Genomic DNA, 24,896 nt, shown 5'->3' with positions numbered 1-24,896 from the left:
CTGGGCCAATGAGACCCTACTGTGGCGTGCTTGGATGCCAGGTGCACACACGAACTTCTCGTGTGGTCACAGATACTAATCCTAGGATGTCAGCTAGGCCTGCCATCCTGGGGTGCATAGCACACATGGAGGTGCTTGGAGATTCTTAGCTGAAAAGGGTTGTTGGTTTTCTGATTATTGCAAAGTCAGCACACTGGAAGCATATGTCATTGGCTTCTCCTGAAACACTCTTCCTTAAGCAGATTCTTTTGAGTTCTTTCCTGTCTGTTCGTATACATCACTCCCTCCAGGAATGAGCCATCCCCCTGTACCCACACCCTGGCCAAGTGTGGCCTTTTCCCTTGTGCTTTTACAACTCCCTGAGCTTGCCTTGGCCTAGACAACCTACCATCCTGTAGTGAAAGTTGCTCAGTCACGTCTGACTCTTTGCAACCCCATGGACTGTAGCCTGCCAGGCTCCTCTGTCCATGGAATTCTCCAGGCAAGAATACTGGAGTGGGTAGCCGTCCCCTTCTCCAGGGGGTTTTCCCAAACCAGGAATTTAACTGGGGTCTCCTGAATTGCAGGCAGATTCTTTACCAGCTGAGCTACCAGGGAAGCCCACCATCCTGTACTATCACACCTTTTTCCACCATGACCCTGTGATCATTTCCTGTTGTCACTTATGCCTAGCTCCAGGCCAAGGACTTAGCATACAGTACATGATCCCAAGCGTGAATGAGTGAGCATTGCACTGTCTTCAAGGGAAGGAGAGACAGCCATACAGACCCCACCAAATGCTTCTGACCACTCAAGCACAGCCCTGGCCCTGGCCACTCAAGTGGTGAGAGGCAGGGCCCATGGCCAGGCCTAAGGGCATGTAGGGGCCTTGGGTTGCTGCCTAGCTGCAGTATGCAAGGTCTTGAGCCTCCACAGGGGTTGGGAGCACAACTCCCCCGCCCCCGCCCTGCTCCCCTTCCAGGGACGCACGCGGCCGCCAGGAGGAATGGGTGCCAGTCCTAGGAGTGGGAGTGAGCAAGGCCAGAAGAGCTGGGGAGAGCCAGGACTGCCCCACACTGGCCTGCAACCTGAGGCCAGTGTGTGAGGAGGTGTTTCATGCTCCAGGGGAAGAGGGAAGTCATGAGGGCTTGTCAGTACCAAAAGACAGCCTGGAGCCACACCAGCTTTCTCCAGCTTTGGTCCCTATCTTCCTGGAGGGTAAATTTTACTCCAAAACTGGGGGGAAATAGTTTATGTAATTAGTCAGTAATGTAAAGATTAGTTTTTTCTATTTAAACAGACATGGATGTAGTACGCTTTTGAATGGAGACTCCATACGGGTTTGTTTTTTTTTTTGTAGGTTTACAATAGTTTTTTAATTTTATTTTAATGGAGTATAATTGCTTTATAATGTTGTGTTAGTTTCTGCTGTACAAGGAAGTGAATCAGCCATACATATACATATATCCCCTCCCTCTTGGACCTCCCTCCCACTACTTCTCCAATCATCTGGATTTTTGAGCTATAACATATTAGGTATCAAAATGGCAGCTTTGGGCTATGCCCCAGATCATCCTCCAGGGCTGCATCTCATTCTGTTCAGTTGTTAGAGGGACACAGATGAAAAACACGAGGGGCACTGGCATGCTGGATGCGGGGCTTGAATTTCCATGTTCCTTCTTCCCATAGTTTGACCTCCCCATTGATAAAATTGCTCAGACCTCCAGTAGGCAATTATATTTTTAATTTAATTTTTATTTTTTATTGGAGTATAGTTGATTTACAATGTTGTTGTGTTAGTCTCAAGTATACAGCAAAGTGATTTAGTTAGTTATATATATATATATATAATTATATATATAATTGAGCAGGCAAATCCTTTTTTTTATATACTTTAAGTCTTTATTGATTCAACTGTAACAGCAACTGTTGGTGAGAATTTAATTTTTTCCCTAATTTCCAAACACTTGCTAGTTTGGAAGGACAGTTCAAAAACCAAGTAACAAAAACCTAATCACAGAGTCACTCAGGACTGCCTCGGGACTGCATGGTGCCCTCTGCTCTCCACTGATGACAATGAAATGGACAGGAGGGGTAAGGGAACACTTACATCAAGAGGGATGAGGGGAAGACCAAGGACAGTACTGGCATGCTCCACTTTTTCACTCAGAATGGAGGGAGCTGGGCCACTGGTGGTACAAAGACAGGGAAGGGCAGCGAGCAGGCAATTCTAATACTTGGGAACAATGACTACCTTTGAGATGGGCCCAGGACGAGAAACTAAGGAAAGACAGGGGGCCCTGCACCAACTCCCCTAGGGCCAGGAACCCAACCACCTCCCCCGACCCCCTCACCCCCACCCCCGCCACTGGGCACAAGCACCGGAAGTGTCTGCTTTTGTTGTCTGGTGAAGGGTGTGCATGTTCCTGTGCTTCTGGGGTGTTTGCAGTACCAGGCACCAGGCTGACCTTTTACCCCACGATTCTCTGCCATCTTCCTCCCAGCTCTAAGCGAAGTTCTTGGGCCTCTGGGGCTTTGGAGAAAGAGAGGGGCCAGGGCTTGAGGGCCTGGGAAGGTTCTAGTTTGGACACTGATTACTGATGGGCTGCCCCCACCCTTGGAAGCGCCCTAGCTCCCTCCTCCCTGGCCACCTCAGCTTCTGCGTCAGCTTTCCCTGATCTGGACTCTACATGACCTCAAGCAAGACTGACTCAGCCTGATGGCCTCTCTGCTCACTTAGCCACACTGACTCTGTCAGGGCCTGATGTCCACCCTTAGTCTCCTGTCCTCACGCAGGTGTCATCATTCCCGAGTACTAATATCACCTGCTCAAGCATCGCCCCCCACGATCTTCCCAAGGGTGAAGTCTAGCTGTGGAGGGAGGTTGTATTAGTTTTCTGGGGCTATCATAACAAAGCCCCACGAACTGTAAACAACAGAAATGGGTTGTCTCTCAGTTCTGGAGGCTGGGAGACGGAAATCAAGGTCTGGGCAGGGTTGGTTTCTTCCACGGGCTGAGAGGGAGAATGCATTCCAGGCCTCTCTCCCAGTGTCTGGAACTTTGCTGGCCATCTTTGATGTTCCTGGTCTTGTAGAAGCATCACCCCAATCTCTGCCTTCATCTTCACTCGGCCATCTTCTCCCTCTGTGCTTCTCTGTGTCCACATTCGCCATTCTTTTCAGGACCCCAGTTGTATTGGGTGAGGCACCCACCTACTCCACGGGGACGTCATCTTATCTAATTACATCCACAGCGACCCTATTTCCAAGTAAGTTCATGTTCCGAGGTCCTGGGGGTTAGGACTTTAACATATGGACTTTGAGGGGAGGGAGATCCGCGATGTAACCCATAACAGAAGTGAAGTGGAAACTCAAGTTCATCTGATGCTAAACGCCACCTTTTACGCCAGTATGCTGATGCTTCTCAAATTTTGTCACCGAGTCTCCCTAACAACTGAAGAGCAGGGCCTGCACTCCCTGGGTGTCCACTGGAGGAGTCTGAGTGTCTACCCCAGGACCACACTCCAAACGTGCCTTTGCTCGGGCCACCTCCTGCTGCTTCACATGCCTTGGTCTCCCTTTTCCCATCCTAACCCTACCCCAGGCCAAGTCCAGGGTAGCTTTCAACTACCCCATTTTTTCTAGAGTTCTAATGTTGATATCCCAGTGCTTCTTCAGGAAGGGAGGCCTGGGAGCCTCCATGAAGAGAGGATTCCCATTGGTTTTCTCACCAGAGCATCCCTAGTGACACCCTTCCTGCATCTCATCACCCCACCGTCTCTGCCTTTCCCTAGACTGAGAGCAACGTCATTCTGGCCAAGGCGTCTGGGTTTGTTGGAAGCTTCCAGATTGCATCTTGAAGAACAACTGCCAGGTGGAGGAGGAGCACGTGAAGCCTTTCCCTGAAAACGTGCTTCCTCATTTTCCCGGTCTGTGTCCATCAGAGCCTAAGGTTTCCATGATTGCCTTTGCTGCATGTGAACCTTGTGCATTTATTTGAGACACCTCTTAGGAAAGCACACTCTGATTTAATACCTTTCAGTCACACTGTTACACCACTCTACCCTATTTCTGTCTAACAGTTTGAGCACTGGAGTGCCTTGATTAGAATAATCAATTCTGGATCAAGAAACAGCCTCCCTGGGAACGCAGAATCCAGCCAAGCACCCAGATGCTGAGAAAACAGACCTCTCTTTCCAGTCACCTCCCCCAGACCTCAGGGGAGCTGTGCACGGTGGGCTCCCCAGTCCTCAGGTCCTGCCACCAGTGAAGAAGGAAATCGATTTTGATTGAATCCTTCCCAAAGGATTAACGGAGGCAGGTGGCCCCTCCTGCATAGCAGCTGCAGGTTGGAAGTTTGTCAGCATTTTCCCACGATCCCGGTGGTGGCAGGTACATTTGAGGACAATCAGGAGTGTGTGATAAATAATAAGAGGCGAGTCGCTCACACTCCTGGAGAACCGGGCCAGCTGCTTGCTCTGTGGGAAGAGTCTCACTGGATCTTTGCAAACATTCTCCAGGACAGGTCTCATAATGATGCCCATTTTACTAATGAGCAGACTGAGGCTCATAGAAGGGAAGTAACTTTGTGATAATAGAGTTAGGAAGTGTCAGTGACCAGATTCAAACCCAGGCCATCTGGCTCTGTGGCCCCAGAATAAGAATCACTCTGCCGAGCTGACTGTTGGTGCTAGAAAGAACTTGAGACTTTGACTGAACCCCTTTGTCTTGGTGAGGAAATTGATGCCTGGGAAGGGAGAGGAGCCTGCCCAAGTTCACAGGGCACGTGTGATGTCACAAGTCCCCATGGAGGGTGGAAAGTGAGTTGATGGGCACTGGTGGTGGATTTAGTGGGGAAGGCTAGCCCTTTGGGGAGGTCCACCCACTGCTGTCCCTTCAAGGATACCTGGCAGGGGCATGGCTGCCAGAGGTGGTGGGCAACGGCTGCAGCAGAGCAGAGGGACAGGGGAGTCATGGGGGCTGCAGCAGAGGTCAGCTTATGGCCAGCCCTGGCAAGTGGTGGCCTCCCACCAGCAGCAGGGGACCAGCTATCCCCTTCCTGCCGTGGACAAACCTTGCTTTTCCCCCAAGTCCTCTTACGTGTCATTTGCTACCTGAGCCTGAGTTCTTGATTCCCACAGGAGTTCTTAGCCATCCAGGGGTCTGTCTGAAGGACAACAGACCCTGGACCCTCTCCTCAAATCTTGGGAAGCCTGAACTAGGTACCCCAGAAAACCCCTTGATGTCTTCATGCCAGGAGAGTGCAGGGACCACCCAGGATCTGCCGAGTTTCTCGTCTGCAGAACCTCAGCTGGTGACTTTGATAAGAACTGTTGTGCTGGCGTGATGGTGCTGGGAACCCGATTAGAGTGACCTGGTGAGACAGTGGGAATGAAGACATAACAGTAGGCTGTAGAGGGGAGTCTTTGAAGAATTTATGCTGTGAGTGGAAGCAGAGAAGTGAGGCCATTAGCTTGAGGGAGATAAGGAGAGGGATACAGGGAGAATCATCCAGAGGAGGGAGGGATTGAGTGCGCAGCAGTGAAAGAAGATTACCGGGATAAATGCAGGAGCAAAGCTCTTTTGAAGGTGATGTGACTGGGATCCAGGATTCTGGGGAGGGGCACAGGGACGGGTCTCTGTGGTAACAGCAGGAGAGGCAGGATAAGCAGGGACAGGTGTGAGTCCATGGTAGGTATGTGCCAGTTATGGTCTGATTGTTTCTACTTTTGGGTGGAGGGAGGTGAAAATGTGAAATAGTTGTGTAGAAAGGGGAAAAATATGTAGACTTCAGGGGTGTCCTTGGTACTGGACAATGTGGAGTGTTCCTATGTTGGGGATTGTTATTATTATAACTAAGAAAACTGTTGTTGTTCAGTCGCTCAGTCATGCACAACTCTGTGACTCCATGGACTGCAGCAGGCCAGGTCTCCCTGTCCTTCACCAGCTCCCGGAGCTTACTCATACTCATTTCCATCGAGTCAGTGATGCCATCCAAACATCTCATCCTCTGTCATCCCCTTCTTCTCCTGCCTTCAGTCTTTCCCACCATCTGGGTCTTTTCAAATTAGTCAGTTCTTCACATCAGGTGGCCAAAGTATTGGAGCTTCAGCTTCAACATCAGTCCTTCCAATGAATATTCAGGACTGACTTCCTTCAGGATTGACTGATTTGATTTCCTAGCAGCCAAGGGACTCTCAAGAGTCTTCTCCAACACCACAGTTCAAAAGCATCAGTCCTTCCAGTGAATATTCAGGGTTGATTTCCTTTAGGATTGACATCTCCTTGCTGTTGGAGGGAGTCTCAAGGGTCTTCTCCAGCAACACAGAAGCACACAGCACCACTGAGAAGACTTAGATAACACCATTTCCTGGCATCACTGCCGAGCAGTGTGGTATCATGGTTCAGAGCACTGGCTTTGAACATCTGCTTCTTGGATTGGCCCTTTCTGGCTGGGGAACCCTGACAGAGGCTCTTGAGTTGCCCAGGATCACACCGCCACAGAGGGACTGAGCTGTGGCTCAAATCCAGACGCTGCATGCAGTCTTCCCCCTGGGGCCCCTGGCCTCTCTTCACTAGAGAAAATGTCAAACACCAAGAAATATCCAACATGCTTGTGCTGTTAAAAGAGATTGTTTGGAAACATGCGACTTTGGCTGCCCCGCCCTTTGCCTCACGTTCATGTCTGGTTCTTCCAGCCTGGGTTTGACAGGGTCAGGAACGCTCCCCAGCCTGCCCCTGCCAGGTTCCCAGGCTCCCCAACCCTTGAGCAGCTTGTCCCTGGCATCTCTGAGCCCCTCTCTTGGGGCCTGGAGCCCAGCCCAGCCCAGCTCAACTCTGTGCATCAAGAGCTTTGAAGAGAGACAGCCTTTGTTAGGCTTCCTCATTTTCCCAGAACTGTGAGGGGTGAGGCCCAGGACTCTCCTATGATAAAAATAACCAAAACAACCCCCTCAAACAAACAAAAATACTGTTCTGGGGATCTTGAAGGGACTGGCAAAGGGGCAAGGTTCCACTTTACCAGGCACCCATGAAAAACACTTGGCCCAGTGCTGGGCGTTCACAGAGGAAATACAGCAAACACTAAAATTGATATGGAAAAGAACTTTAGAGGCAAAGATATTCTAAGCCCAACACAAAATCTATCAGAATTTGGTGTGGGGAGGAATCTTCCATTTTTAAAATGTTGTCAGTGAACTCAAATCAGAACTGTGACATCGAGTGCCCCGGGCTCCTGTCCTTGTCCTGGCTACATCCCAGCAGAACATGAATCTCTTTGGTGGACTGGATTGGAGAATATGGGCCCTGTGTCTCTAAGGCATCTATGGCACCCAGAACAATCCCAGAGGGGGCCGTTTGACTTTATGGGTGAACTGAAGCTCTGCCTCTTCGAGGAACATTTTTGGAGACTGTTTAACGTCTTTTTGATGCTCTCATGCTCCCTGGCTTTTTGGGTTTGTAGCAGGCCATTTTGATGACAGAATTGTGTTCTTCTGACTTTTCTGAGAGTGTCCCCAACACCTCACTGTGACTGTGTGGGTACATGCCAGGCACTGTCGTGTTTGCCTGCTAGACTTTTAACAGGAGTCTAAGAACCGTTGATACTGGCCATGCATATGGGCTTCACTTCTGTCCATCTGGGATGCCCTTCAGCAAGGACATTTAACAAAATCAGGCAGGTTGCCCACTGGCCTTTGGTAAATCCCCCCATGCTTTCTGTTCTACCTGGAGAGCCTCCAAATAGAATGACAACCTGGACTATCCCAATGGTAGGTAGAAGTTACAGAGGGGCTATTATGAGTTGGATGTTTCTGTCCCTCCCCCCAAATTTATATGTTGAATTCCTAATCCCCAGTGTGACTCTAGATGGAGATAGCCCCTCTGAGGAGGTGATAATGGTTAAATGAAATCATAAGGGTGGGGCCCTAATCCAATAGAGACCATTCCATAACAAGTGAGGAAGAGACATCAGAGCTCTTTCTCTCTACCCTGTGAGGATACAGCAAGATGGTGGCTATCTGCAAGCTAGCAAGTGGGGTCTGACCATGAACCAAATCTGTGGCCATCTTGATCTTGGGCTTCCCAAATGCCAGAACAAAGAGAAAATAAGTGTCTGTAGTTTAAGCTACCCAGTCCATGGTATTTTGTTATGGCAGCTCCAGCTGACTAAGACAAGGGTCTTCCTCATAGCTTGCCTTGGGCTGGGCTGGTGACCCCATTCTAGTGATTCCCATGTTGGAAGCACTCCGAAGTTCCTGGTCTGGTGATGCCACCCATTCATCTCAGGTGGCACAAGGCAGAGACTGGCCCAGTCTTGGGCTGACTGTACCATGGCAAGCTTGCTGGACACCTTGATGAGGTCTCTGCTCACTCCCCACCCAGGGGCTGCACAGATCCTGGCACAGGGGTTTCACTTTCCTAGAGGTCCTCTGCCCATGGTAGGTTGGGGAAGTGGACCCCCAAAAGTAAAGGCAACTCCCTGGCCTCAGTTGAGGCCCTGCATTTTCGTTCTGTGGCTTCTTTACTGTGAAATGAGTGTGTGGAGGTCGCCATTTTTCCTGTGACTCTTCTGCCTCTAGAGCAACACTTGGAGGTGAACATCTGAGGAGGAAAGAGCAGCCGGTAGCTGCCCAGGCTTGTTGCTCAGCCCAGCGGTGCATCTGGAGGGTGTCTTTGGCTGTTGCGTGGTGGTGCTGCCTGGTGGCTAAGCACAGAGGGTTAAGGGGGTGCTTGTGGGTTCTTTTCAACTCCTCTTTCATCACCTGCATGACCTCAGGTAAGTTGCTCTACCTCTGTGAGCACAGCTTCCTCTTGTGTAGAAGGGCCTCCCAGCCCAGCTCCTGAGTGTTGGTATGAGCAGTGATGATGCTGAGCTTGGTGTCTGGGCTGGAAATGTATAGCCATGCAACCCTTCACAAGTGCTAAAACAAAGGGGTCTTTTTCAGGGACCTCATGGGCCTCCACTGAGGAGGTTGGTCTTGTCAGGTTGGAGGTCATACCTTTTAAAGTCATCAGTTCAGTTCAGTCGCTCAGTTGTGTCTGACTCTTTGCAACCCCAGGGACTACAGCATGCCAGGCCTCCCTGTACATCACCAACTCCTGGAGTTTACTCAAACTCATGTCAGTTGAGTTGGTGATGCCACCCAACCATCTCATCCTCTGTCATTCCCTTCTCCTCCCACCTTCAATCTTTCCCAGCATCAGGGTCTTTTCCAATGAGTCAGCTCTTCCCATCAGGTGGCCAAAGTATTGGCATTTCAGCTTCAGCATCAGTCCTTCCAATGAATATTCAGGACTGGTCTCCTTTAGGATGGATGGTTGGATCTCCTTGCAGTCCAAGGGACTCTCAAGAATCTTCTCCAACACCACAGTTCAAAAGAATCAATTCTTCGGCACTCAGCTTTTTTTATAGTCCAACTCTCACATCCATACATGACTACTGGAAAAACCATAGCTTTGACTACATGGACCTTTGTTGGCAAAGTAATGTCTCTGCTCTTTAATATGCTGTCTAGGTTGGTCATAACTTTTCTTCCAAGGAGCAGGAGTCTTTTGATTTCATGGCTGCAGTCACCATCTGCAGTGATTTTGGAGCCCCCCAAAATAAAGTCTCTCTGTGTCCACTGTTTCCCCATCTATTTGCCATGAAGTGATGGGACCAGATGCCATGATCTTAGCTTTCTGAATGTTGAGTTTTAAGCCAACTTTTCACTCTCCTCTTTCACTTCCATCAAGAGGGTCTTTAGTTCTTCTTCACTTTTTGCCATAAGGGTGGTGTCATCTGCATATCTGAGGTTATGGATATTTCTCCTGGCAATCTTGATTCCAGCTTGTGCTTCATCCAGTTCCGCATTTCTCATAATGTACTCTGCATATACGTTAAATAAGCAGGGTGACAATATACAGCCTTGACGTACTCCTTTCCCTATATGGAACCAGTCTGTTCCATGTCCAGTTCTAACTGTTGCTTCTTGACCTGCATACAGATTTCTCAAGAGTCAGGTCAGGTGGTCTGGTATTTCCATCTCTTGAAGAATTTTCCACAGTTTGTTGTGGTCCACACAGTCAAAGGCTTTGGCATAGTCAATAAAGCAGAAGTAGATGTTTTCCTGGAACTCTAACTTTTTCAGTGATCCAATGGGTGTTGACAATTTGATCTCTGTATCAAGTCATACCTGAAGGTAAAGGTGCCCTTTCTCTCCACCACTTTCCAAGGTGGCATCCAGGCAGGCCCATGGGCTCCTCCCCTCGCTGTCCCCCGCCCCCCACTGCTGCTCCTCCCAGGCCCTCACATGGGGAGTGGGGAGGCCTCTTAGCTTTCAGCTTCCCTGAACCACCTTCCCGTGTGGCCCCAGCCTCCACATAGCCCGCACGGGACTCTAGTCCCATGGGGGAAGGTGAGACCCGCATGTGCACTTCTAGCTCTTCCTTTCCTTTCCCCACCATCACTTTGGCCTGAAGTGGAGTGAGAAGCTGGGGGATGGGAGTCCTTACCGCCTCTTTTTCATCTTTTCTGCACATGTAGCACATAAGAAAATGGGCTTAGTTCTTGATATGATGACAGTGAGCACTGCATCAGTCAGGGTTCTACCAGAGAAACGGAACCAGCAGGAGAGAGAGACAATGTGCGTGTATTATAAGGAATTGTGATGCTGGGGGCTGGCTTACACAGTTCTACATTTGCAGGGCAAATCTGTAGGCTGGAAACTCAGCAGGAAGTGATTCTGTAGCCTTGAGGCAAAATTTCCCTCCTTTTTAGGGAAATCTTAAGTCTTTGCTCTTAAAACTTTTCAACTGATTTTCAACTGGATGAAGCCCACTTAGACGGTGGAGGGTAATCTCTTTACTTAAAGTCTACTGATGAGGGACTTTCCTGATGGTCCAGTGTCTAAGACTCCATGCTCCCAATGCAGGATACCTGGCCAGGGAGCTAGATCTCACATGCCACAAGTAAGAGTTGGCATGCCGAAACTAAAGATTCTGTGTGCTGCAACTAAGACCCAGGGCAGCCAAATAAATAAATAATTTTTTAAAAGTCGACTGATTATAGATGTTAAACACATCTACCAAATACCTTCATGGCAACACCTACCTGAGTGTTTGATTATACAACTGGGCAGTATGTCCTAGCCAAGGTAACAGGTAAAGCTGACCACCACAGGAGCCAAAGGAATTTAGAAGACAAATCTTTTCTCTGTAGATAAACTCTGGTTTTCCAGATCATTGTCATGAACACAAGAATCCTATCTGGGGTATCATAAGTTGGCTTTATCTTTCTTCTTATCTTCTTCCTGTGACCAGAATATTATGGGTAGAGTATCTCCCACAAAGAAATGTGAAAGAGAATAACACATTAGTAAATTTTTAGCTTGATATTTTGCCCAAGGAATGATGTTTTTCTTTAAGATTACAAATCATCTCCTTGAAGGATAAAAAGAAGCAACTAAGAAAACCAGAGAGCTCCCATGTACAAGGGTAGATGGTGGAGATTGTCCCCAGGGTGGATGGTAGGGTTGTCCCTGGGCACGATGGGCACAGACTGCTGGAAAAGTGCCAGGAGAGCCAAAGCTGAGAAAGAGATAAGGGCATGCAAGATGCTAAGGGCGGAGTAAGGGGTGTGGTTTGAGCCCTGGTTGGTACTTGGTGACTGCAGAGGAGATGGGCCTGTTGCTTAAGGAGGCAGATTTAATATGAGCAGCTGCTAGAGGTAGAAGAGCAAGTCACTTCCTTATTTATTTCTCATTCAAAGGACAATCTCATCTTGCAAAGGGTCCAGCTAACATCACCATGTGGGAACAGCCACCTGAGACAGGGCAGGGTGGCAGCCCCCAGCTTCCCTGAGGGACTTCTGTGTCCAGCCCCAGGCTGACCCCTGCTCATGGTCCTATGCTCCCAGAAGACTCGAGAAGGACTCAGGATGGAAAGAGGGCAAGGTGGTCATCTGTGTCAAGTAAATTTGCTGACTGATGCTGGGTTGAGGCTCCCTGGCCCCACACGACCTTCTCCTCTCTCAAGGGCCTCTGCCCCTCAAACCAGAGACCCCTCCCGGGCAGGATCCCAGCCTGTTGCCTTGGTCATCACGGCCCAGCCAGGGCCAGGTTGTGCCCAGGGGTGAGGAATCAGGTGCTAGGGCTCTGCCTTCAAATCCCCGCCTGGGGCAGTGGTGGAGCTTCCAGGAGACAGGAGTGGCTGGTGTCCAGCACTGGTCACCAGGCTTCTCACATACTGGTTCTTATTTATTAGAATTTAATTTGATGGGAAAGGACAGGTTTTTGGATTAACAGTTTATCTTAATATAAGAGTTTTGTTTTTAAACCCATTTTGTTGACAAAGAGTTCACATAATGTGCTGTTTACCCATTTAAAGTGTACAAGTCAATCGTTTTGAGTCGATTCACAGATACATGCAGCCATCACTGCAGCCAAGTTGAGAACATTTTCATCACCACAAAAAGAAATCTTCTACCTTTTAGCTGTCACTCTCCTACCCCTCCATGGCCCCCAGCCCCTGGCGACCACTAATCTACTTTCTGTCTACTTGGATTTGCCTATTCTGGACTTTCAAATGAATTAAATTATATATATATATATATATATATATATATATATGTGACTTTGTGTGACCAACATCTTTCACATACCATCATGTTAAGGTTCATCCAAATTGTAGCATGAATCAGAATTTAATTCCTTTTTAAGGTGGAACACTATTCCACTGAATGGCGAGACCACATTTTGCTTACTGACCCAATGAATATTTGAGTGGTTTCCACTTTTCAGCTACCATGAGTAGTGCTGCTATGAACATTTGTGAATGACTTTTAGTATGGACACTTGTTTTTATTTCTGTTGGCTATTTCCCAGGAGTGTCAAATGGTATAACTACGTTTAGTCGTTTGAGCAAGGTAATGGCTCATTTCATCCTCACAACAGCTCTCTGAGGTGGATATACTATTATTATCTCATCTGGCAGATGAAGAAACTGAGGCACAGGGAACAGGAGGTGAACCCATGGAATTTGAACTCAGGGGCTCTGGCTCCGGCATTCCAGGCTTCATGGCTGCCCTGTGCTGCCCTTCAGCTTAGATTCTGTCCAAGTCCCATGAGGCCCTGGGCAGCTTTGCCTTTGGCTGGAGTCCACGCTTACCAAGCCCTCCCACTTCTGCTTGTGGGCCAGAGTGGTCAGCATGCTGAGCCTTGTCCCCAGAGGAGCTTTGTAGCTGTGGCTATCCCGTGTTTCAGAAAACACAAGTCAACAGCAGACCCCTGCCTTGTTCCTGCCTCAGGGATACCCTTGGGGAACAGCTCTGGGGACCTTCTTCCTGATGGGCAGACTGCAGGGGGCAAGAACTCGTATGAAAATATCATTCTATGTGTGTGTGTGTGTGTGTGTGTGCACACGCGTGCATGCTCTCCTGGTCAGTCCCCTACATCAGTGTCAAGTGGGGAGCCTGGCCTGGCTTCCTCAGGCATACTTGCCTCAGGGGAGGTTAGAAGTGGCAGAAGTGACTTGAAGCCCACTTCCTTTTGTATCATTTGAAAAGCAGGTTGAAGTGATGACACGGAGTAGTGGGTGAACAGGGCACAGAGGGCAGGGAGAAGCAGAGCCTGCACTGTGGTGAACCAATGAAGTCGCTCAGTTGTGTCTGACTCTTTGTGACCCCACGGACTGTAGCCTACCAGGCTCCTCCATCCATGGAATTTTCCAGGCAAGAGAACTACAGTGGGTTGCCATTTCCTTCTCCAGGAAGATATTCCCTACCCAGGGATTGAATCCAGGTCTCCCACATTGCAGGCAGACGCTTTACTGTCTGAGCCACCAAGGAAGCCAGGAAAGCACTGTGGTAGGTCTCAGGTATGTATGTAAGGTGGGGGTGGAGGTGGCTCCTGCCACACACTTTCTTTTTTAAGGCAAATTGAGTTTTAATGGTATGATCCTTTAAACACATGTATCTGGCACTGAAAATGGAAAGACGATTGGTATGGAGCAGAAAAAAATTTACCTTAATGTGATCATGTTTACGTAAACAATACAATGTCAAATCACCAATGTCTATTTCCAGCTCTCTTTGTCCCACCAGTCTTTTGCTTTCTACCCTCGATACTGGGTCTACTCTTATCATGCACTTTAGAAGCTGAAGACACACATATGATGTGCCAGAGAAGGGAGAATCAATACAATGGGACTAAGCACACTGAAATCTGAAAGGCAGTCCCACAATGTAGGTAATGTTAGGTTTCAGATACCCTGGAGGGAGAAGGACAGAACTGAGAAGGAAAAAAGACAACTGCCATCGCAGAAACCTACCAGCTTTCCCCATCGTGATCCTAAGATTACTAGAGTGAAGTTTGGATATTGGCCCTGAAATTGAATCAAATCTGCTGCTAAGATTCTTTAGCAAATGCTGCATCTTGTTGCTACTTGTCCATTCCTCAAAGCTTTCAATTCCTAGAAAGCATCTTTGCAAGGCAACATGCACGTTCACACCTATAGCCGATCTGATCTCCATCCTATGAGTCTTTACACATAAATTGCAGGTGCCTCAGAGTTTTTCTTTCACAGAGAAATGCCACATCCCATTTCTGGTTGGATCTTTTATTCTTTGGCTTGCTGTTGGAATATTTCTTCTAGTAGATAGGACTGATAGTTACTGAGCCCTTTGGCTTTCTGGAGGAGGAAAGATGAGAGGATTTGAACAAGAAAGGAATGTTTGAGGCTCTCAGATTGGTAGAAGTTGGCTTTGGATGGATCCCATTCTACTTTGAACGGTGGGACCCAGACTTCCACCAAATGAGAAGTTCTGCATGCTTTTAACAGCTGTATACTACTCCATTGAATGGCTTTAATTGGCCTTTATTTTGGACACTTGAATTGTTTCCAATATAGGGCTAGGTCTGACAATGCTGTAATCAACAATTTTGTTCACGTATCTTTGAATACCTATGTGAGTTTCTCTGAAACAAACTCCTATCATGTCCAAAGCCAAGCCAGTCATACTCAATCTTGCAGATTTAAATACAGATCTGTGGGTCCCACTCTAGCCCCTCTAAATGATATTATTTGAGGTTAGGGCACAGGAAGGTGTATTTTTCAAAAGCTCCATGGGCAGTTCTGATGCATGGCTGGTTGAAACCCAATAATTGTTAAGCTGTGCCCACAAAATTATATGCATTTATCCTCCATAGAGGAGTGGAGGAGAGAGAACACATGTGTGCCCAGGCCCCAGCTTCACTGGCTATTGTCTGTTGTTATGTTTGAGACCAGATCAATAGAAAGGGCTTGACAGAGCATTGTTGGTGCTATTGGCCTTCCTTTCATTACAGGGGAGGTTTAACATCCTCTCTGTGTTCACTGGCAATTTCTGTCTCTTCTATTAACTGACTGTTCATATTCTTTGCTCATTTCCTCCTGCTGGGGCAGTTAGTCTTTCTCTTAGTGATCTGAAAGAGTGCTATTTGAATTTTTCTGTAGTACATACAAAAGAATAAATGTTTATCAAGGTACTTTAACTAAGAAGGTGAAAATAGAAACATTTAAAAAGAACAATTAAAATACATTGACAGACATAGAAACCAAACTTATGGCTACCAAAGGGGAAAGGTGGGAAGAGGGATAAACTAGGAGTTTTGCATTAACAGATACACATTTGCATGCGTGCGTAGTCCCTTAAGTCATGTCCAACTTTGTGTGACCCTATGGACTGTAGCCTGCCAGGCTCCTCTATCCATGAGGATTCTCCAGGCAAGAATACTGGAGTGGGTTGCCATGCCCTCCTCCAGGGGATCTTCCTGACCCAGGGATCGAACCCATGTCTCTTATGTATCCTACATTGGCAGGTGGGTTCTTTATCACTAGTGCCACCTGGGAAGCCCCAGATACACATTACTACATATAAAATAGATAACTTATAAGGATCAACTGTATAGCACAGGATACTCTACTCAATATCTTGTAATAACTTATAATGGACAAGAATCTAAGAATATATATATATATATATATATTATATAAAACATAACTGAACATATATATTATATATATAAAACATAAATGAATCACTTTGCTTATATACCTGAAACTAACACAACATTGTAAATCAAGTATATTTCAATAAAAATTAGAAAAATAAAACCAATATTTTGATTAAAAAAATATTGAGAATATGGAGACACTTCAGGTGAGCAAAACAGGTAAACGATGGTTTGAGTGATCAGTTTTTGCAAAATGGTGTCAGAAGGGGTGAGACAAAACCAATTTGTCCAGCTGTCTCATGCAGTGCGTGGCTGTTGAGGTGCCTGTAGTTTTGTGCTCAGCTACACTGGCTTCCAGAAAAGAAGCTGTAGGAAAATCAAACATTCCCCTGCCTTTTTTCCAAATAAAAAACTGGTCTCTATGAACTTTTCTCCCACCTCAGATTGTTAGACATTTATTTAAAAAGCATCCTTCTACTTTTAAAAACTGTTTTTCCCCCAGTATTTGATTTTGAAAAATGTTAAGTCATCAGACAAGTTTGAAGAAATATATATCGAATCACTACAGACCCACCTCCTAGAGTCTGTGATTAACACATTTTTCTTCTTGCCTGATCACACCTCTCTATCTCTCTACCCACCCCTTTTTCCACCCATCAAGCATCTTTTTAAAATGTCTTTCAAAGTCAGTTGCAAACATGAGTAAACTTCACCCCTAAGCACTCCAGCAGATCATTAACTAAAGTTCAATATTTGTTTAAGATTTTTCTATTTTAGGCAATATGTTTTTAACAGCAAGCTGTCCTGATCTTCAGCAAACCATTCTCTGAGTTTTGGCAATGCATACACATGTGAAGGCAATGGCACCCCACTCCAGTACTCTTGCCTGGAAAATCCAATGGGCAGAGGAGCCCGGTGGGCTGCCGTGCATGGGGTCACTAAGAGTCGAACATGACTGAGCGACTTCACTTTCACTTTTCACAAATGTGTTACCCACATCTTTAGCAGAATAGAAAATTGACCATCACTCCAGAAAGTTTCCTTGTCCCCCTTTTCAGTCAATCCCCATACTTGCTGTGAGGGTCCCATTGTTCTGATTTTCTTCACTTCTGATGACTTTTATCTATTTTGACACTTTGTATAAATGGAATTATACAGTACCTGTGTTTTTGAGTCTGGCTTCTTTCTGGCTTCCCTGGTGGCTCAGAGGTTAAAGCATCTGCCTGTAATGCGGGAGACCTGGGTTCGATCCCTGGGTTGGGAAGATCCCCTGGAGAAGGAAGTGGCAACCTACTCCAGTATTCTTGCCTGGAGAATATCATGGATGGAGGAGCCTGGTGGGCTACAGTCCACGGGGTCGCAAAGAGTCAGACACAACTAAGCGACTTCACTTTCTTTCTGGCAGCATAATGCATTTGACAATTGTCCAAGGAGTATCCCTCTGTGTTGTTGCTGGTATTGCATTGCATGGATACAGTGGAGTTGCTTTTATCCCTTCTTCTGTTGATAGACACCTGGGTTGCTTGCAGTTTTGGGCTACTGTGAATGATATTGTTATGAAATTCTTGTCGGAGACAGTCTACTACTTTTATTTGTAAGTATTAAGTAAATCACCTTTTGTCTGTCAGGTGTTCCAAACCTTTTATTTTCCTAAATTTGTCATTTATCTTCTGACTTTCATGGTGTTTTTTCTGTATGCAAGTTTCAAAATTCTGTGTGGACAATTTTAACAATTTTTCCTTTATGGCTTCTGGATTTCATGTCATGATAGGAGGAGCTTAATCTACATTGATATTATGAAAATACCCACCCTTGTTTTCTTATAGTGCTTTTATGGGTTCTTTTCTCTATTTAAATCTTTGAATCATCTGAATTTATCTTGATGTCAGGAGGGAGGTAGAAGATCCAGATTTACTGTGCAGATGGTCAGTCAGTTTTTCCAGCACTGTGTATTGAGTCTCCCTTGCTGATCTGAAATGCCACTTTGCTATTGTCTTAATTCCCATGTATACTTTTATCTATTTCCTTTCCACTGACTCATCTGTCTTTTCCTGTGCCACAGCCACATTGTTTAAAATATAGTAGCTTCACGATACATTTTAATATCTGATAGTGCTAGAACCCTTTCTGGAGTCTTCTTATTTAGAAGTTCCCTTGCAATTCTTGTCTTGTTGACCTACTAGATGAGTCACCTTGAATCACTGTGTCATGTTCCAGAAAGGAATCCTGCTGGGGTTTTTATTGTGATCACAGAGATTTTGCAGATGGACGTGGGGGAGCAATCCATCTTTCCAGGATACAGAAAGGACGAGAGAAAGACAAACATCATGGATGACTCCCAGGTCTGGACTTGAAGACCAAGTGGATTTGAGGCCCTTAGCAGGGTGTGATGGCCACCTTCCACTGAGCAGAAGGCTTCCCAAGCTTGCAGGGATCCTGAGAAGTTCACCTTAGACCTTCAGAATTGGAGATATCCAGGGGAAGTCCTTAGGGAGAAGCAGGCCCTCAACACCAGCCACCCCCATTCTTTTTGGAGTCCATCCTCCAGCCGGAGTGGAGGTACTGGAGTGACCCAAGGCTTCCCTTGTGGAATCAAGACAGACTCCAGGGTCCTGTCCACCTCGGGACCCCAACTCCTCCCTTCCTGCCTAGCTCACTGGGCCCTAACCACTGACTTTTTCCCCCTTCCTCCCCAAATTGGTATGTGCTCTTTCCTCTGCCAGGAACATTCTTGCCCAAGCTCTTTCCCTCTCATCCTTGTTCCCTCTCATCCTTTCATCTCAGCTCAGATTTCACTCCCTGAGAGTAAAATCACTCTTTCCTGAGTGTCCCCACCAGCCCCACCACACTGGGGTCTCTCACTCTCTGCCCCTTTTGTGTTTCCTTTGTAGATGTTAATGCAACTTGTGATTGTCTTTGATAATGTGTCAATCACCTGTCCCCCTGTCAACCTGGTAGGCTACATGGGCCAGTTATTTAATCAAATACTGATGTGCTGCTGTGAAAGTACTGTGGAAATGTGGCGAACATCTACTGTCAGCTGATGTGAAGTAAAAGAGAATATCCTGAATAGTGTGGCCTCAGCCACACTGAAAGGCCTTAAGGACAAAGCTGAAGTTGTCCTGAGGAAGAGAAAATTCAGTCTGTGGATTGCAGTGCCAGCTCCTGCCCAAGTTTGCAGCCTGATAGCTGGACACCCTGATAGCTTGTCCCGTGGACTTCAGACCTCAGACTAGGATTTACACCATTGGTTCCCTTGATTCTCCGGTCTTAGGAATGACACCACAGGCTTTCCTGGGGCCCCAGACCAGAGATCACAAGACTTCTCAGCCTCCATAATTGTGTAGGCTGATTCTTTATGGTAAATCAATCTCCTATTGGTTTTGTTTCTTTGGAGAACACACACACACACACACACACTCGTAATCTACTCCTGGTACTATTCCTGTGCATGATCTTGACAGATGCACTCCCTGCTTTACTCCATTAGGCTGGGGACCATGTCTGTTTACCCGCTGGTGCCTGGAACAAGCATGCTTGTTGAATCATGGAATGGCCAATGGCCTGTGCTTCTCCCAAAGCCCATGTCCACTGCCAGATCCCCTGACTTTCCAGACTGAAGGGGGACCAATGAGAAATGGACTTTCAAGGGGCTGGAGCCTGCTTTAAGGGAGGTTGGAGGCCTTGGAGTCTCACATACTTCTCTAGCAACCTCCAGCATTTCCCCCAGGACCGGCCTCAGAGCTGGGGAGCAGGGTGATGGGACAGGGTGTGTAGAGAGCACCTCCCCACTGGTGACTGCAGGTCTTCATGCACCCCTGTGAGGAGACCTCAGGCCCCACCTGCAAGGTCCTCCTGGCCCTCCCAGTGAAGGACCTACACAGGCCAGGGGCCTCCAACCAAAGCTGCTGTCTGAAGCAGGTTCAGGGCAAACTCTCCTTGTGGAGGTCATCGAGCAGCATCCAAACGCTTTCATTCTTTCTTGCCCAGACACACCACACTCTTTGTGGCTGGGCTGTCAATATTCTGAGATGTTTGGAGGTTAGATGCAGGCTCAGGAACCTGTTTGCCTCCCAGGGAAGAAACTGGAGGAAAGAGAGCAAGGGGAGAAGGCCTCGAAGGTGAGAGGAAGCAACAGGAGAAAATGGACCTCAGAGGGGAAGAAGCATCCCAGGGGACTCCCAGGAGCCAAGGCAGTGCTGTTCTGGAAGGACTGAGAAGCTTCCATTGGGTTTATGGCCGGGAGGGAGTTGGCCCTTTAGCCAGTGAGCATACTTGGGAAGGAGCAGGACAGGAGTCAGATGGCTCTGGGCTGACAAGAGTCAGGGGAGGAGCGGCATGGCATCAGAGCTGCAGCTGGATGGGCTGAGGTATTTGAAGACCTTTGCACGTGGCCCAGTTCAACTCCCTTGGGAAGAATCCGGCAGAGAAGAGTATGATGGTGCAGGGGTATGGGAGAGAGGGGAGATGAGTGATGGTACAATGGTGGGAGCTGCCATCTCTGGGCAGGAGTAGCCTGGGACAACCACTGCTAGGAGAAACAGGCTGGAAGGGCCTGCTGGGGCCAGTGAGGCCAAGCAGGGTCAGGTGGCAGGAAGTACTGGGGGGTGCTGTCCACACTGGCTCAGGCTTGAGGTCAATACATGATTGGGATGGGAAGTTAAACCAGCTCAGGAGGCCAAGCTCAGTTTTTATTTCGAGACTCTGAAGGCTGGCAGAGCTGAGGAGGTTCTGCTGCACTGGCTAGCCTTCAGCACCCCAACTGGTTGGCTGTGAGTAACAGTCTCTGGGCAGGTGGGTCCTGCTACCTCTGGGTCCACTGGGGATAGGGGACAAGAGAGGTGGGCCCAAGTGCCCCAGTCAGGCCCTGAGGGGCAGCCGGGGCCTGCCTGGGGCCTGGCACCACTGGGGCACTTGAGTTAACACAGGAGGAACAGAGGCCAAGCCCCTGACATGGAGTCGTGACTGGAGCTGCAGGACACTCACAGGACATTCCCATTCCCCAGATCTACGAGGAGTGCTCTGCAGGAAGCAGGAGGGGCTGTGTGAGCAGGTGGGTCAACCACTGGGGCTTTGGGGCCCTGACTGCTTCCACCATCCCTCTGGCCCACAGACTAGGGATGTCTGCCTCCACCCCTGTGGATTTTTCCCCCAGTAACAGCCATTGAGAGTGGCACATGGGGGCATCTTAGATGCTTCTTAGAGTATTTTAGGCTCCACTGGACAGGACAGGACAGGCCTGCTGCATTGTACCTGCATCCCTCAGCCCCCAAAGTCATTCTGTTGGAACATCCTATACCTTGACGATGAGTAGGTCTTCTCCCTGCCAGTTATGGGGCTAAATGTGTGTATTCAATTTTGGTTACATGTGATCCCAGCTGGTGCTTCAGCTGCACTTTTACAGCACATAGTGTGTGCAAAGGGGTCCCCAACTAGCTTCCTCGCTGCCTTTGGGGAGATGTGGTTCCATATGCAACCTCTGCCACCTATGCACCAAGTCCTGGCACCTCATGGGAGAGGCACAGGTCCCATCTCTTTAGGATCTACTTCAAAATGGGGCCACATTTCAGTGAAACTCTGTAGAAGCCACTTTCTTGCTGTGAGGGGCTTGCCCTAGTGTGAGGTGACAAGAGCCCTTGTTTTCATGCAGTTTAAACTGGAAACAGCCTGCAGCCAAGACGCTGCTGGCAACTGCTGGTGGGGAGGGTGGGGAGAGGAGGGGGCCAAGCGGGGATTGGGCAGCAGATCAGGATTGATGGGTCAGCAGAAGGGGGGCCTAGAGACGGGGCCCCGAGCTTGAAGGGGGCAAGATGGCGGCACACCTCTTAACGCCCCGTTGGCCCAGCGTCCCGGACCACCAGGCTCTTACCCTCTGTAGTGCTCAGGAATATCAGGGTTGCGCTTAGTTTAGACCTTGAGGGAAGGGCAAGGGACAGGGAGGGGAAGGGTGGGAAGACCATTTTCTCCTGGGACCATGCTTTCACCAGGGTCTTCCTGGATCTCTGTGTGAAGTGATGGAATTTCAGTCTCCAGGTCCCCGCAACCTCCAGCCACCCTATGTGGGTACCCCTTACATGAGAGACATTGGATCTTTAATTGGCTGTCACCGTCTCAGTGGAAAGAGGATGGTGGACAACTAGCTTCTCAATGCAAGCCTCCCTTGCCCCCTGCCCCAAGTGCAGTCAGTCATCTTAGCAGCCTACACCGTAAAGGATGTGCTTCTATGCTGTGATGTGAAAGGATCACGGTGCAGGCTACAAAAACTTCCTGCCCCTCTCTTCTCAGTGCCCAAGCATCCCAAGACAGGGAGCACCATCAGAAAGAACTAAAGACACCAGCAGGCTTAACTGACATGGGTTTGTAGACTCAGAATGCTCCCTGGGAAAATGAAAACACAGAGGTACTTTTCTCCTGTTTATTACAGAACGAAGAAAAAAACACACTTGCTTGAAACAGATGCCAGATTTCAAAAGCAGAGGCAAAATACCAGGTGGCAATTAAAATGTCATTACACAGAGTCTGGACATTGACAAAAGTTTACAGGACAGTGGGTGTAGGTTTTCTATAACAGACACTTAAACATACGTGATGATAACTGCAAATAGAAAACATCAGTGACAAAACCCAAATCAACTATTCATGTTTACAGACTCATTTTTTTCCCCCAGACCACAGAGCCTTACATCAGAACAAATACTGAAAGGCCTTAAATCAGGAGCATCTTGCCTCCACCCTGCAAGGTGCCTGTTAGAGTAGTGCAAACTGTCTGAGTGATAAAGGGTAGAACTCTCAGAGATGCCCAGCTCACAAACTCTCTTTGCTTCTCTCAAATCTCCAGAACTCTCTGCTGCTGCTGCTGCTGCTGCTGCTGCTAAGTCACTTCAGCCATGTCTGACTCTGTGTGACCCCATAGACGGCAGCCCACCAGGCTCCCCCGTCTCTGGGATTCTCCAGGGAAGAACACTGGAGTGGGTTGACATTTCCTTCTCCAATGCATGAAGGTGAAAAGTGAAAGGGAAGTCGCTCAGTCGTGTCCGACTCTTTGCGACCCCATGGACTGCAGCCTACCAGGCTCCTCCATCCATGGGATTTTCCAGGCAAGAGTACTGGAGTGGGGTGCCATTGCCTTCTCCACCAGAACTCTCTACCTCCTGGCAAATAATTCCTCTGCAGGCTACTTAATGATAAAACAGCTTGTGCTGTAACAGGCTCATCTGGAAAGAGCTAGAAGACGCTGCAAGGTTTGCAAAAGACATTAAGAATCACACTGGGTGATAGAAGTTTTAGTGGAAATGGGAATAGATGGCCAAGTGAGTTTCTATTTGGCATTTGTCAGTTTGCACAACACCTCTTGGTCACATCCACCATTGCATCAAAAGCGCAAGCAACTCAGCCACCTGGTTTGATAAGGTATGGCTGGAGTGAACAACACAGTCTGCATATTTGAACAATGTAGAATACACACGGACAATGGCATAATAAACACAACTTTGCTGAAACAAAAGCCGTCATCTTAATTACAAACTCACAAAACGCAGTATAAACACTTCTGTCATGAACGTTTAGGAAAACCATGTACAAAATTTTCAGATATGTACAGGTAGCTTGAAAAAAATCACCAGATTTCCATTTTGTCACAGGTAGAGAGAGGGAGGGTGTGGGCTGCCGCCCCTCAAATTGTAATGAGGCAATAAGCATGTGGCTGTGTGGGGCCAGTGGTAAATTTGCTAAGGACTCACATCACTCCCTGGGGTGATAGCCACGTGGAGGTTTTTAGGGCATTTAAAGCTTGTCAGCGTTCTGGGGGACGTGGCCTGCACTCTGGGCCTCGGCACCCTTGTCAGCAGCCTGGTCTTCTGCAGTGCCACTGATCAGCCTCAGGTTGCCCATCCAGTCTTCATCTGGGCTCTCGGTGGAATCCATCATGAAAGTGTCGAAATCCACTTCAGAACAGTCAGGGAGTGAAATAAGATCGTCCAGTGGGGACTGGGACGACAACTCAGAGGGGCTCCCTGTTCTGTCACAAGGACTGGCCAGAGACTGGCTGGCAGCCACGACGGAGGTGGCAGCAGCGGCAACCACAGAGCTTGGTGGCTCAATGGCCTGGATGGGACTCTCAGGCCTGAAGCTGACCATACTTTGCTGGAGGGACTTGGTGGCATGTGGTGTGGGCACGGGGCCCTGCACCGGGCTCTGCCTGACACTCTTGTTGCCCAGCAGGCTGAAGCTGGGCTTGGCGGGGGCAGGACCCACCTTCTGGCTAGGTCTGCCTTCTGGGGCCACCTGACTAGGGGACACAATTGCCTGCTGCGAGGGAAACACTGGGGCTTCCAGGGAGGTTGTCACAAGGGCCTTGGCAAAGATGGTGCTGCTATCATAATGCTGCTGCATGCCATGAGCTGCTTGGCTTGGGGGTGGCTCCCTCAAGACTGGGGTGTGCAGAGATGCTGCTGCCACCACCCAGGAAGTGCTGTGGAGCACGGTGGACATTCCTGACATATGCGGCTGTCTGAGCTGGTGAGGACCCAGGGCCTGGCTGCCCAGGGGGCTGGGATAGAATCTAGGCAGGGGCACTCCTGCAGGAGCAGCCTTGGGCATCCCCATGTGCTGGTCAATGGAGCCGAGGCTGCCCAGGGGGTTGTGGCCCAAGTGTGAGGGTGTGGGAAATGGGGGTCTGAAGCTGAAAATCCCCTGCTGCCTGCAGGGGATTGGTGAGAGCATGCCCATGGTCTCCTGGCTCTGCTGCCTGATGGGTGAGGCCATTCCTGAACTCAGACTGCTATGAAGGAGCCCATCTCTGGGTGGTATCATGCGCTGGCTGGGTGGGGAGCTTGCCTTGGTCCGGCTACACTTAGAGATGACTTGATCTTGGATGGCTACCGAAAGAGAGAAGTGGGGGTCAGTTCCAAAGGTGTCTTCCACTTGGGCTGCAGTGGCCAGTGGGGA

General features: G+C 48.5%; 1 protein-coding gene across 10 annotated transcripts in view; it reads right to left on the bottom strand.

The window, feature by feature from the left end:
- Positions 1-22,351: 22,351 nt before the first annotated feature.
- The window catches only part of MAMLD1 (mastermind like domain containing 1), a 119,426-nt gene continuing 116,881 nt past the window's right edge, over positions 22,352-24,896 (bottom strand). For 7 of the 10 annotated variants that reach the window (XM_070784624.1, XM_070784620.1, XM_070784621.1 and 4 more), the window contains one exon: positions 22,352-24,826. In XM_070784624.1, the coding sequence (XP_070640725.1) occupies positions 23,733-24,826 (1,094 nt within the window). In that variant the 3' untranslated portion in view covers positions 22,352-23,732. The remainder of the gene's footprint in view (positions 24,827-24,896) is intronic. The other 3 variants (XM_070784626.1, XM_019956282.2, XM_070784627.1) reach the window with 1 other exon arrangement.

Source organism: Bos indicus, chromosome X, assembly GCF_029378745.1.
Source record: "Bos indicus isolate NIAB-ARS_2022 breed Sahiwal x Tharparkar chromosome X, NIAB-ARS_B.indTharparkar_mat_pri_1.0, whole genome shotgun sequence".
Lineage (NCBI taxonomy): Eukaryota > Metazoa > Chordata > Mammalia > Artiodactyla > Bovidae > Bos > Bos indicus.
Note: the sequence above shows the minus strand (reverse complement) of the source record. Positions and strands in the feature narration are given on the sequence as shown.